General features: G+C 54.4%; 1 protein-coding gene across 9 annotated transcripts in view; it reads left to right on the top strand.

Annotated features, from left to right (window-relative positions):
* Positions 1–11553, top strand: part of TRAF7 (TNF receptor associated factor 7) — a 37123-nt gene extending 25570 nt beyond the window's left edge. For all 9 annotated transcript variants that reach the window (XM_064520033.1, XM_064520034.1, XM_064520030.1 and 6 more), the window contains 14 exons: positions 443–626; positions 1365–1499; positions 2441–2658; positions 2944–3017; positions 4107–4155; positions 4685–4812; positions 5957–6039; positions 6530–6569; positions 6995–7111; positions 8306–8428; positions 9638–9757; positions 9978–10109; positions 10368–10487; positions 10736–11553. In XM_064520033.1, the coding sequence (XP_064376103.1) occupies positions 443–626; positions 1365–1499; positions 2441–2658; positions 2944–3017; positions 4107–4155; positions 4685–4812; positions 5957–6039; positions 6530–6569; positions 6995–7111; positions 8306–8428; positions 9638–9757; positions 9978–10109; positions 10368–10487; positions 10736–10750 (1538 nt within the window). In that variant the 3' untranslated portion in view covers positions 10751–11553. The remainder of the gene's footprint in view (positions 1–442; positions 627–1364; positions 1500–2440; positions 2659–2943; positions 3018–4106; positions 4156–4684; positions 4813–5956; positions 6040–6529; positions 6570–6994; positions 7112–8305; positions 8429–9637; positions 9758–9977; positions 10110–10367; positions 10488–10735) is intronic.
* The last annotated feature ends 601 nt before the right edge of the window (positions 11554–12154 follow it).

The following is a 12154-nucleotide window of genomic DNA, read 5'->3' as shown; positions in this document are numbered from 1 at the left end:
TGTCTTTGCTTCTAGCTTCATTGAAGCATCCCTGGCCTGCAGTGCACAGCTGGCAGTGGTGGAGCTGAGCCCAAGGCTTGGATGAGGGAACAGGTTATGGGGCATCAGCTGATTTGTGATCACTGCCTGTGAATACTCTTGCACTTCAGCAAGCACAAGGTAGTCTGAATTAGTGTGGCCCTCTTTCATTGACATTTAGCCTGAATTATCATGGATTAACATAAACTGTAACTTGTCTACACAAACCACAGCTAGTGGCTTGCAGCCCTCGTGTGAATATTCATGCCTTGTCCCATTGTGACCAATCTGAGAGTTAGCCGTCTTAGCCAGAGAAGGCAAAAAAAAAAAAAAACCCTCCACACAGAAACTTTTTAAAAAGCTCTTGCAGTGCCTCAGCCCTTGCTGACTCTCTCTCCTTTTCTTTTGCTTCCCCACCTGGCAGAGAAGTGCCCTGTGGACAATGCCAAACTGACCGTAGTGGTTAACAACATTGCGGTGGCTGAGCAGATTGGGGAGCTGTTTATTCACTGCAAATATGGTTGCCGGGCTGCAGCCAGCAGCAAGCCCGCCGCCTTCGAGGTGGACCCCCGTGGATGCCCGTTTACAATTAAACTGAGTGCCAGGAAGTAAGTGGCTTGTTACCAGCAGGCAGCCTCTCCGGGGAAAGGGGCTCCACTGCCAGCAATCTGCGCTCGTAGCTGTGCTGCCTTGTGGCTCCGGGGGACAGCGCAGCTCCCCTGGTTCTGCCAGAAGTGCTCTGCTGGGGCACGCGTGGGTGTGGGAATGGGCAGGGTGACCTGAGGGGACAATTCTTTCTGCTCTGTCTCAGTCTTAGCGTGGGGACAGGTGTGCTGGTCTCAGGAAAAGGATGCTGTTCTCTGCTCACAGCTTACCTGAGTGTCTCAGCATCAGGACAGGGGATACACTGTGAAAGAAGCCACCTCACATCTGGGGTGAAACACTGTGGCCTTTGTCAAGCAGGGACTTTGTGATTCTTTTTGCGAGAGAAGAGTTACCTAGGTATATCCTGTGTATATGTTTTCTGAAATCCTCCCTCCCCATCCTAAATGCATTTGCTCTCTTACCTGTTACCCACAGCCGTTGCCTGTTTTTGATAGCTGTCTGGAGGCTCAGCTGATCAGCTGCAGAAGTAGATGCTTCCTGCATAAATGTGGCCTATTATTGCTCTCAACCTTCTGGCCAAATGAGAATTTAAAGCTGTAATTGCAACCTTAGAGCAGAAGGGTTTTGATTGCCTGACAGTCTCTCAGGGCTGGTTTGCCCCTCTCCTGATGATCTGTGTTGTTTCCAATAATTTTTGCTTGCTGCTGATTTTCTCTCCTTTTGCTTTTGTCCATGTGCAGAGATCATGAAAGCAGCTGTGATTACAGGCCGGTTCGCTGTCCCAATAACCCCAGCTGCCCACCTCTCCTCAAAATGAATCTGGAGGCACATCTCAAAGAGTGTGAACACATAAAATGTCCCCACTCCAAATACGGGTAAGGAGCTGGTGCTTTATAGCGGGAAGGATGCATTGAGCTCATTTCTGGGCTCCTTTCTGGATACTATGGCTTTGGGATAGCCCCACAGGCTAAGAGCAGCTCTACTCAGTGCTGTGCACTGGCCTGAGACTGAAATCAGGTTTGCAGGGATTATGGAAGCAGCCTCTGAGCCTCTTGTTAAGAACAGGTAGGTCCTGCTGCCCAGCTGTAAAGCCTGCCGGCAGCAGAGGAGGTGGGTGAGGTGTCTAGGCAGGAGAACCAGCTGGACAAGAGTCAGACCAGTGGAAGGATGTGGCAGGAGTCACTCAAGGAAGAGGCTGAGTACAAGGGTAATGCAAGCACTGTCTTTCAGCTCAGTCCTTCTTCCAGGGCAAGGAAGTGCTGATCAGCCCTAGAGGGTTGATTGTCATCCAGGCAGAGGTGCAGCCCAGGCTGGGGGTTCCCTGCATGGTGCGCAGCTAAGGTGACTCGCAGGAAGATGTGCCTCAGTAGAGCAGAGCAAGGCATGCCCTCGCAGAACAGCCTTGACTCCCTGCCACGCTCCTGGCCCAAGCCAGCACCTGTGAGGTCAGCTGCAGTTTTTCCGCTGATTTTGAGGCTCTTGGATGGGACTCCCAGTAAGCACATGGAGTGACGTGGTGTTTTGACTCTTACCCAAGATCTGCTGCTCCTCGCAGCTTCCTAGACAGATGGACAGACAGTTCAGCTTTGGGCAAGCACCCCAGCTGGAAGAACGGCAGCTGCTTGGCCTCTCTGTTGCCCCACAGTTACTTGCACCAAGCAGGGCAGTGAACCACAGTACCATTGCTCCTCCTAAGAGGAGTGGAACAGCTGGGCATCTGCACAGGCATCAGAGCTCCCTCTCAGGAGTGAGCTGAGCGCTAAGCTCTCCCAGTACGAGCCGTGCTTCAGCCAGTGTCTGCCTCCCCTCCTTGCAGGTGTACATTCATAGGAAATCAGGACACCTACGAGACCCACTTGGAGACTTGCAAGTTCGAGGGTCTAAAGGAGTTCCTGCAGCAGACAGATGATCGCTTCCATGAGATGCAGGTGGCAATGGCCCAGAAGGACCAGGAAATTGCCTTCCTGCGCTCCATGCTGGGCAAGCTCTCAGAGAAGATTGACCAGCTGGAGAAAAACCTGGAGCTCAAATTTGGTGAGTCTGCCCCCGTTGAGCCCTGTGAGCAGAGCTGTAGCATGTTTTCTGGACACCTGTGCCATGCCCAGACCCCATTTGCCTCTAAAATATGCTGGGTCTTCAGCATCCAAGTACAATTTGCTTTCAAGTAGCAAACGCCCTCCTGCTTTTACCTGCTGATAACTCCTTTGGGTTCTGCTCCCTCCTTGTTCAGGGGTTGGGTGTCAGCGGGTGTCCTCTGCCTGTTTCCCTGGGCTCCCTGACTGACTCTGCAGTGAACATGGGCCTGTCCGTCTCTTGTAGATGTGCTGGATGAGAACCAGAGCAAGCTGAGCGAGGACCTGATGGAGTTCCGCAGGGACGCCTCCATGCTGAACGTGAGCCCCGGGCTGGCTGGGAGGGAGGTGGCCCTGTGTTGAGCGGGGATTGCGCACGGAGTTAGCTGCTGGCTGTGCTGCTAGTCAGGCTTCTCCTCTGGTGGGGGGAGTCTTCGGGGTTCCCCTCCGTGCCGGCTCTGCTCATCCTAGGATTGGTTTGTTCTTGTTGCAGCTGGGGTCTATGTGAAGGTTTCCTCTAGGCTGAGCTAGTGGAGCTCCATAAGGCAGCTCAGCAAGCGCATTCTGGGCACTGCATCTGGGTAGCTGTCTTAACTGGTTCAGCTGCCTTTGCTCAGCCTGTTGCTGCTCTTGGGAGCAGCAGAACCAGAGCAAAGAACCTCTGCTGTAAAGAGAGAGCCCTCTGCTCCAAAGCTTGGGCATTCCTATACCCTTCAAGTTAGCCCCGGACACCATATCCTTCTCTCTGCCTGTGGAGAAAGCAGGAAGTTTAACTAACAAGCTGGGAGTGAGAGATGTCTCCTGCTTTTGGACATTATTCTAGCACTGATGTTGGATAGATGTTCCTCCCTAGTTCAGGTGGACTGCATCGCACTAGATGTACCGATGAGGAGGAGCTAGCCCTGGCTTACCTAGGTGCACTAATGAAAAGGGTCACTGTGGACACAGAAGGGACTGGGCCCTGGAGGGGACTATGAGAAGACATTCCAGTTCTTCTCCAGAAAGATGGACTTCAAGAGCCCAACTCAGCAAGCACCCCCAAAACTGATGTAATTATTTTTAGCGGTCCTGTGAATGGCAGAGCAATATTTTCTGAAAGGTTTTTCTGTGCCTGCCTAAATACTGAAGGGATTAGTCAGGGTATGAGATGCCGTCAGAACCCCGTGCTCTCTGGAGGGAGGAGAGAGTGGGATGTACACACGCAGTCCTACGGCAGAAGGCCCCTCTGTCCTGGTACCTCTTTATCAGAGAATGAGTTGGCTGCTAAGGGAGGGCCTTCACAGGGAATTGAGACCTGTCCAAAGGCAAGAGGGGTTTCAGCAGTGGAGGGGGACAGTGTTAAACCCATGCCCAGGAGGGCAGGCTAGTCTCGATGGCTCTGCAGCTCATGCAGCTTGTTCTGTCTTCCAGGATGAACTTTCCCACATTAATGCTCGACTCAACATGGGCATCCTAGGATGTGAGTATGCACACGGTTTTCATTTGCTTGGACTTGTTTTGGGGTGATGTCCTGGTGAGCCCTTTTAGGGGCACATCGTCGGTCATGGATGTGCAAAGTGCCAGTTATCTCTGGGTGCATCAGTGACGTGTTTGTAGGATCACCACTGCTGCAGGGAGAAAATACTGATGGGAGACATTTGGCCAGAAACAGTGGCTGAAGGGGGACTCACAGCGCTGCAGGGTTATCAGCTGCTGGGAGGAGATGTCAAGGGAAGTGGTGGGTTCTGCATCTCTGGTCTCCCTAGGTCCAGCCTGGGAGGCGCATTAGGGAGACTAGTCCTGGGGCTCAGAGCAGTGATAAATGGGTGAGCTATGAGGGTGGGACACGTGGCTGGACTGGAAGGGTCTCACGGTTTTTTTTGGCCTAAAACGATAAGAAATGCGAGGTGGCCCTGCCAGGACAGTGCTGGGACATCTCTCCTCTCTGAACTCACAATGTCATGGCTCAGCACCGTTCTCCACTCTTACCTGCCCTCTCATTCCCTTAGCCTACGACCCTCAGCAGATCTTCAAATGCAAGGGGACCTTTGTGGGGCACCAGGGCCCTGTGTGGTGTCTGTGCGTTTACTCCATAGGAGACTTGCTCTTCAGTGGCTCTTCAGACAAAACCATTAAGGTAAGAGCTTTGCCTCTTCCCGTGTCTTTGAATTTGTAAAAGTGCTCCAGGTGGGATGGAAGCTGCATTCCAGTTCCAGGGGGCTTCACTTCTCAAAGTTTCTCCTGTAATTTTAAATGAGCTTTTGCAATTGTAGTTGGGCAAAGAAGTATTTTTCAGTTCCTCTGTGAGGAAATATTATGTGATAATGATATCAAGAGACAAACAGTGGCTTTTGTGAAGCCCTGATTAGAATCTCATTCCTGCCGCTTGTGTTTTTGCTTTGCCTGGTGTCTAAGGCATCCAAGCCTATTTCAGCTTTGGATTTTTTTTATTTTCCCTTGTAAAAAATCTTCATAGAAAAAATATTTTTTCCTGATAATTTTTTTTTCCATTTGATGGCATGTTTGTTTTTCTTTGTCCTGTTTTCAGTAACTCAAACGGACAGCGCTGCTTCAGTGCAACCAAACTAATAGTTCCCAATGTCACTGTGTTGGCTGCTGGTCACAGTGGTGGCTGCTGGCTGAGCTGGGGAGCCGTGCAGCCCCCAGCCGTGCCGGGACTGCTGTGACTAGCCCTGCCAGAAGCAGAGCTTTGGTTTAATTTTCTTTGAGAGAGACCCAAGAGGCAAATGGAAGAAAGTGGACATTGTGTATTTTATTGAAAGAAAACAGCTTCCTCCACTGTCCTGGCTGCTCTGGACCCCCTGCCCCCAGCCAAGCAAGCTCCGCATTCTCACATCCCCTCTCTTGAGAGAGCTGTGAATGCTCCCTGGGGACACACTTTGCAGTAGCAGCGGAGACTGTGGCTGAGCCACTTGAGCCCTGGGGACAGGGTGTGAATTGCTAAAGCAGGAGCCTGGGAGCTGCTGCTTTGGTTCAGTCATGTTCTGTTTTGGCCTGGGGCTGTGGAAGGCCGTGCTGGAGAGGGCTGCCGTGTGCTGCTCTTTGGTGTCACTGGTTGACTTCAACCTGACCCTCTGCAGTAAATTTCCTTTCCTAGACATGCTTATCTCTGCCTGGGAGACAGGAAAACAGGTGGCCAGATGACAGTCTGTTTCCTCATTTCCGTGCTTTTGTGGCTTTGCCGGCTTCCTGCTCGGGTCCCCAGCTGCTCAGGTCCTGCGCAGGCACGTGATCCTCTGCTGACTTGTGTTTCCTGTTAGGTGTGGGATACCTGCACTACGTACAAGTGCCAAAAGACCTTGGAGGGTCACGATGGAATTGTACTGGCTCTCTGCATCCAAGGGTGAGTGGAGCCGGACACCTGCCCCTGCCCGAGAGAGGGGGCCACAAGAAGAGCCCTGGGGCCCCCGAAGCACACCCTTAAAATTCCCCTCCGTAGTCCTGCGTGTACCGGGATTGTACATATGTTTTGGGATGCAGGTGGAGGGGATAGGAGGCCTAGCTGCTCACAAAATCCCCGACCTCATGAACCTCTTTGTGACTCTCCCATCTTGCCTTTTTGCTCTTCAGAAATTCACAAAGTGCAGCTCTCTTTGGCCTCCTGCTCCGGTTTTCCTCCCTGCTCACCCGGGGGTGCTGGGCCTGCTGCTCGAAGGGCCGGTCCGGCCTGGCCTCCCCGCGAGCTCCCAGCTCTGCTCCTGGGGTTGGTGTGTTCAGCCTCGGCCCAGTGAGACCGTGGGACTGCAGCTCCTTGCCCAGCATGGAGCTTGGGAACAAGCTGAGACCCTTGCTCTCCCTCGCTGACCTCCTTTTGTTTTCTGGTGACATTACAGGAACAAGCTGTACAGTGGCTCTGCTGACTGCACCATTATCGTGAGTACCCTGCACCCCTGCCCTGCCTAGGAGTTGAGATGTGAGATTTACAGGCCGGCTCCTGGCTGTTGTAGAGCAGGGACCTGCAACCTTTTTCTGTAAGGCTCTGCAGCTGCTGGTGGAGTAAGAATGATATCCACGTGCGCTTCGTCCGTTGCCTTCAGACAAGTTACCCGTGGGCTGGATTTGGGTGTTTCCTGCAGGCTAGATTTCCTACAGGCTCCTGCATGGGAGTGGGTGCTCTGAGGTGGGTGGGCTGGGGAAGGGTATCCAGTCCTAATCAGGCCGGGACAGTGGCTCCCTACGTATGCCCTGTCCTGTTCTGTGTTCCTGCTTGTGTTCCCTGCCTTCGGAAGCAAACAGGGAGGGATCCATCACAAAGGGCCTGCCCTGCCCCTCATGGGCTCTGCTCTGCTCCTTTGCAGGTCTGGGATATTCAAAACCTGCAGAAAGTGAACACGATCCGAGCACACGACAATCCTGTTTGCACTTTGGTCTCCTCGCACAACATGCTGTTCAGCGGCTCTCTCAAAGCCATCAAGGTAGAGTTGTGAGATGGCTCCTGCTGAGCTGGTTGTTGACTGATGGTACAAACTTTCAGGCAGCAGTTCCCAGACAGGAAGAAAATGGCATTTTGGTCTGTAGGTGACCTTGTTATTACACTGTCCTGAGCTACACAGAGAAGCCAGCACTGCAGAGATTTAGCCAGTGCTCAGTGCTGAAGGCAGAGATGTTCTGAGATCTGGGTGAAAAAACTTGTTTCTTCTGTCTGTAAACTTGAGACAGTAAGTGGAGTATGCTGGCAATTCCTGGGTTTGTGTTTTCTTGGGTTCCCAACAGACTTGCTCAGGCCATTGGGAATTGTTCCTGGGGTCCAGAATTGCCTGCGGCTTTAGGCTGCCTGTTTTGAAAGCCCCCCCAAGTGATCTTGAATCTGCATTCTTTTCCTAAAGCATGTGGAAATCAGGGAGCAGCTTTGCAAGTTGCCCTTTAAAGTGTTGGCCAGATTCCCTTGGTTCTGCTTCCAGCTCCTGGTGAGACAGCTTATGGGACTGTCCTTTTTGTAAAAGCACGCATGCTCTTTTATTTATCTGGGTCCTGGAGTAGTTCAACTATCTAGAGGGTGTTTGGAGTCTGGAGGAGCAATGAGACAGAACAGTACAGGAGAAGGTGGGGCTTTTCATTTTTGTCATCCCCAGCCCCTCTTTGCCTGCTGAGCAGCGCAGGTCAGCAGCTCCGTTTGGAACGGCGGTATCAGACCCGTCAGGCTTTCCCCTGCGAGCTGGGGGGCTCGGCTGGGCTTTCTGGGGGTGGTGGGAATGGAGCCCTGCTCCACGCTGGCAGTGGGAGCGTCAGAGCGGTTCTTCACTGTGCAGATTTGGGTTGGGTTTTCAAGCCCCTGGCTCTGCTGGGGAAGGGTCTCTCAAGTGGCGATGCAGGCTCCAGGCTAGCTCTCCCAGGGCCCCTGGGAACATGCTCATTCAGCACAGTTGCTGTGTGTTTTATCTGTAAGCCAGTGGGTTCAGCTGATTCCCGCGGGGTAGGAGAGTCAGCCCAAGGTTCCACTTAGTGAGCTTTCGTGCTCGCTCTGTGCAGAGGTGGGCAGCGGCCCGGCCCCGCGGAGCTGGCCTGTTGTCTGGAAGCTGACCTGTTCTGCACCGTCACTGCCCAGTCCTGCTGAGAGTCTCCTCTGTGTGTGTGTGCATGCACGCACACGTCTGCTTGTGCTTCCACAGGTCTGGGATATCGTGGGTACTGAGCTCAAGCTGAAAAAGGAACTGACAGGTCTCAATCACTGGGTGCGAGCGCTGGTGGCTTCTCAAAACTATCTCTACAGCGGATCTTACCAAACAATCAAGGTGGGACCCTCAAACTGGTGGCAACTGTAAGCCATCGGCTCTCCCTGTGCCTGTAAATGTCTCCGTCCTGCAGCATGGTTTGGTTGTGCAGGACAAAAGGCAGCTGCTAGGATTCGGGAGCACTGCTGTAGTGTTGCTGGCACGCTAGATCTTACTGAGATGACTGCATCTTTGCAGGCTCGAAGGCTGGGCTTTGGCTGGTCCTTGCGAGTGCGGCTGCTGGGGATGCTGGCTAAGATAAACACGGCCTCGCAGCCATGGCGCCTCTCGCGCTGCCTCTGCAGCTGCCGCAGCGTTATCCGCACTGACAGTCCTGCTGATAAGAGGGGAAGGTCACTGCCTTGCTGCAGCGTTACCATAAATCTCTGTGTGGTTTCCGAAATGCTCTCATCTGTGCTGGCTCAGGCTTTGATGAATCGTTCACCTCTCGGCATCTGGGTGACACTGGAGAATCTGAAGCTTCCCTTCTCAGTGTTAATAAATCCCTATTAATCTGTCTGCATCAGTTTCCAGTGCTATCAGGGCCTGGTTTGTGTGTGCACGTGTGTGTAGTCACTCACGCAAGGCATGCAATCTCCCCAACTTTTTCAGCCTGGATGTTCAAAGTTGGGCAGCTAAATAGCACAGCAGGACTTCGCTGGTCAGTCCTGAACATTCCCAGCTGGACAGATTTGTCCTTAAAGATGTCAGCTGGGCACACATGGAGCCAAACCAGCTCCCTACATGGCTGCAGAACAGCTTCTTAGCTCTGAAATTATATCTCCAAGGCTTCTGGAGGGAAGCCTTCTACACCTTCAGTTTCTTCTGACTGAAAGAACCTGTGCTCCTTACAATTCCTTTCCCCTCACTCTGCAGCTCTCCCAAGAAAGGGATTATTGTATTTAATCCAGTTTTTGGCACCAACACATGATGATGTGCCAGAGAGCAGACTGCAGCCATTACTTACCCAGGCTGCCCCCTCACTGATAGGGTCCGGCACCAGCTTCCTAGACTTGTCGCTGTTGCAGATCATGGTTGAAGGATTGGTTTGTTGGTAGCAGAAGCTACTGATTCCCTACCCACAGGCAGAAAAAAGCTTCACTGCTTGGTGAGGTCAGCCCAGGAGGCTCTGCTCTCTTGGTTTCAGCGTTACCGTAACAAGGGAGCTCCCTCCTGGAGAGGGGTCCCTGCGTGGGTCTCATCCCGCCTTTGCTCTGGCGGCTCTTTCAGATCTGGGACATCCGGAACTTGGAGTGTGTCCACGTGCTGCAGACGTCAGGAGGCAGCGTCTACTCCATCGCTGTGACAAACCACCACATTGTGTGTGGCACCTATGAGAACCTCATCCATGTAAGGGCTGTGGGGTTTGTTTGATGCACTTGTTGGCCTGGGGCTGGGGGAGAGGGTCAAGGAGGTGGGGAGACTTGGCCCTGCCAGTCCTCTTTGTGGCACACCAGAGCATGGGTGCGCAGCACCCGTCCTGGAGCTGCGGGTCAAGGTGGACACACCTCTTGGAGAAGTTGTGGCCTCCAGCTCGGTGCAATCTCTGAGCCTTGCTGTCCATCCTCAGGTCTGGGATATAGAGACAAAGGAACAAGTCCGCACGCTGACCGGTCATGTGGGTACGGTCTATGCCCTCGCTGTCATTTCCACGCCGGATCAAACCAAAGTCTTCAGTGCATCGTATGACCGGTCTCTCAGGGTACGTGTCCAGGGGCAGGGCGCACCCAGCCAGGTCTGTGCCCTTGGCATCGTTAGGCAAACGTGTGGCCCAGAGGCAGCGGGACGATGGGGACTCCTTATCCCTGCATGCCACGTGGCCTTGCATACCGTTAGTGTCACCTGGATCAAACCCTGTGGCACTCAGCATCCCCCTCCTCACCTGGCTCTGGGCTTTGTGCCGGAGCCCTGCGCCTCTCGCTTGGCGTGGTGCTTGCTCACGCCTCCTCTGTGCCCGCAGGTGTGGAGCATGGACAACATGATCTGTACTCAGACTCTGCTGCGACACCAGGGTAGTGTCACTGCCCTCGCCGTCTCCAGGGGCCGCCTCTTCTCTGGCGCCGTGGACAGCACTGTAAAGGTTGGTTTTCCCAGGCTTCTCCTTGGTGGTTTGGTCTCTTCCAATACTGGAACTAAGGCATTAAATGAGTTAGGAGCCGGGGTTGAACAAACATCATGGGCATGGTTCTCAGTGGGCAGAAGGTTTAACTCCTAACGGAGGGTGTCGTGGATGCTGAAAGCCCACAGGGAACCTGCGCAGCTGGTGAAGAGAAGCCCACAGGGCTGCTCAGTACGTCACTGCCATGGGTTCGTGTTGTCTCTCCGCAGGTCTGGACGTGCTAGTGAGAGCACCATGCTAGTCCTGCACACTGAAAGACCAAGAACTCCTCCCCTCCGTTGGCCTGCTGGGTGACTAACACCACTATGAAGTAACTGCTGCAGCTCCTGCCCGCACCGACCACTGCCTGCTGCCTCCCGTCGGCCAGTGTCCCCTCCCGCAGGGACCCGGCTGGCAGCTCCCAGGACAGCTTTGGCCCGCGGATCCCCAGATGCCCCTCAGATCTGCCGTATTTAATTGGAACTGTAGAGGAAGCTGACCTGACGCCGGGCCTTCCTCTCCACCGTGTCCCTTCCTCTCTGCAAGTGGGGAGCATCCTCTGGCGCGAGGGGCTGGCTGCGGCGCGGGTCTCCAGGCCACACGCGGCCCCGTGCGGTGCTGGTGCGGAAGCAGCGCGGCCCTTGGCCGGTGGCGGGACTGAACGGTTCAGCTTGCCGCAGGCAGGAGCCGGCCGGTCGAGGGGGACGAGCGCGGGATGCCGGTCCCTTTGTAAATGGTAGAACTATTAGGCCTTGCCCTGGGTTGGGTCCCCAACCCCTTTCTGTCTCTAGTATTTAATTTTACTGCCAGGATGTCAGGCTGATCCATCCGGGAAGAGGTGTTTTCTTGAGTAGCCAGGTACGATTTTTATGCCACAGCTAGTTCTCAAATCAAGTAACACAAGTCCATTGTTCACCACCCTGTAATAATGGTCTCCACATTAAAGAGAAAAAGCCTCCGTTGCATTTTTACTCACATTTTCTACTGTTTTTAAGATTGTAATATAGATTTGATTATTTCTTCATTGACAATAAAAGTGGAAAGAGTTGTTCCCGGCCAGCGTGAGTTATTGCGGGCCCCGTGGCAGGCCCTCGGCGGGAGCCAGCACCAGCACCCATCCTGCCGCAGCGTCCCGCCGTCCGGCCCTGGGCCCTTCCACCCCGGCGCCGCTGCCAAGAGCAGCGCTCCGCTCCTCTGCGCCGGGCCCCGGAGGGACGGCGGCGGCAGCGGCTGGGAAGAATGAGGCCGGTGGTTGCCTGCATGCTTTGTAATTTCAGTGATTTACCTCCTCCTGTAACGAGGCAGCAGGGCAGCATTGATGTCTCTCTCATCGATACGCTATAAAACGACTGCCGCAGTGCCCCGAAGCGTCCCCGGGAGCGATGCTCAGCTCTACTCCTGCCGCCGAGCGCCAGGCGCCCGAGAGAGCCGGAGCATCATGTCACCCGGCCCCGACCACCGTCGAACCCGCGATGCGGCGGGAGGCGGAAGCGGAGCCGGCACCGAGGTGGCTCCAGCGGGGACGGCGGCTCCCCCGGCAGCCAGAGCCGCGGCGGCCAGGCAGCGGCCCCCCAGGGCGGTGGGTGCTGGCCCCCAGGGCCGCGGCGTCCGCGCCCCCGGCAGTGCCGGGGTTTTGGTCACAAACAGCG

This window comes from Dromaius novaehollandiae, chromosome 14 (genome assembly GCF_036370855.1).
Source record: "Dromaius novaehollandiae isolate bDroNov1 chromosome 14, bDroNov1.hap1, whole genome shotgun sequence".
NCBI classification, from domain to species: Eukaryota; Metazoa; Chordata; class Aves; order Casuariiformes; family Dromaiidae; genus Dromaius; species Dromaius novaehollandiae.
The sequence above is the reverse complement of the archived record's forward strand: the minus strand, read 5'-3'. Positions and strand labels throughout refer to the sequence as shown.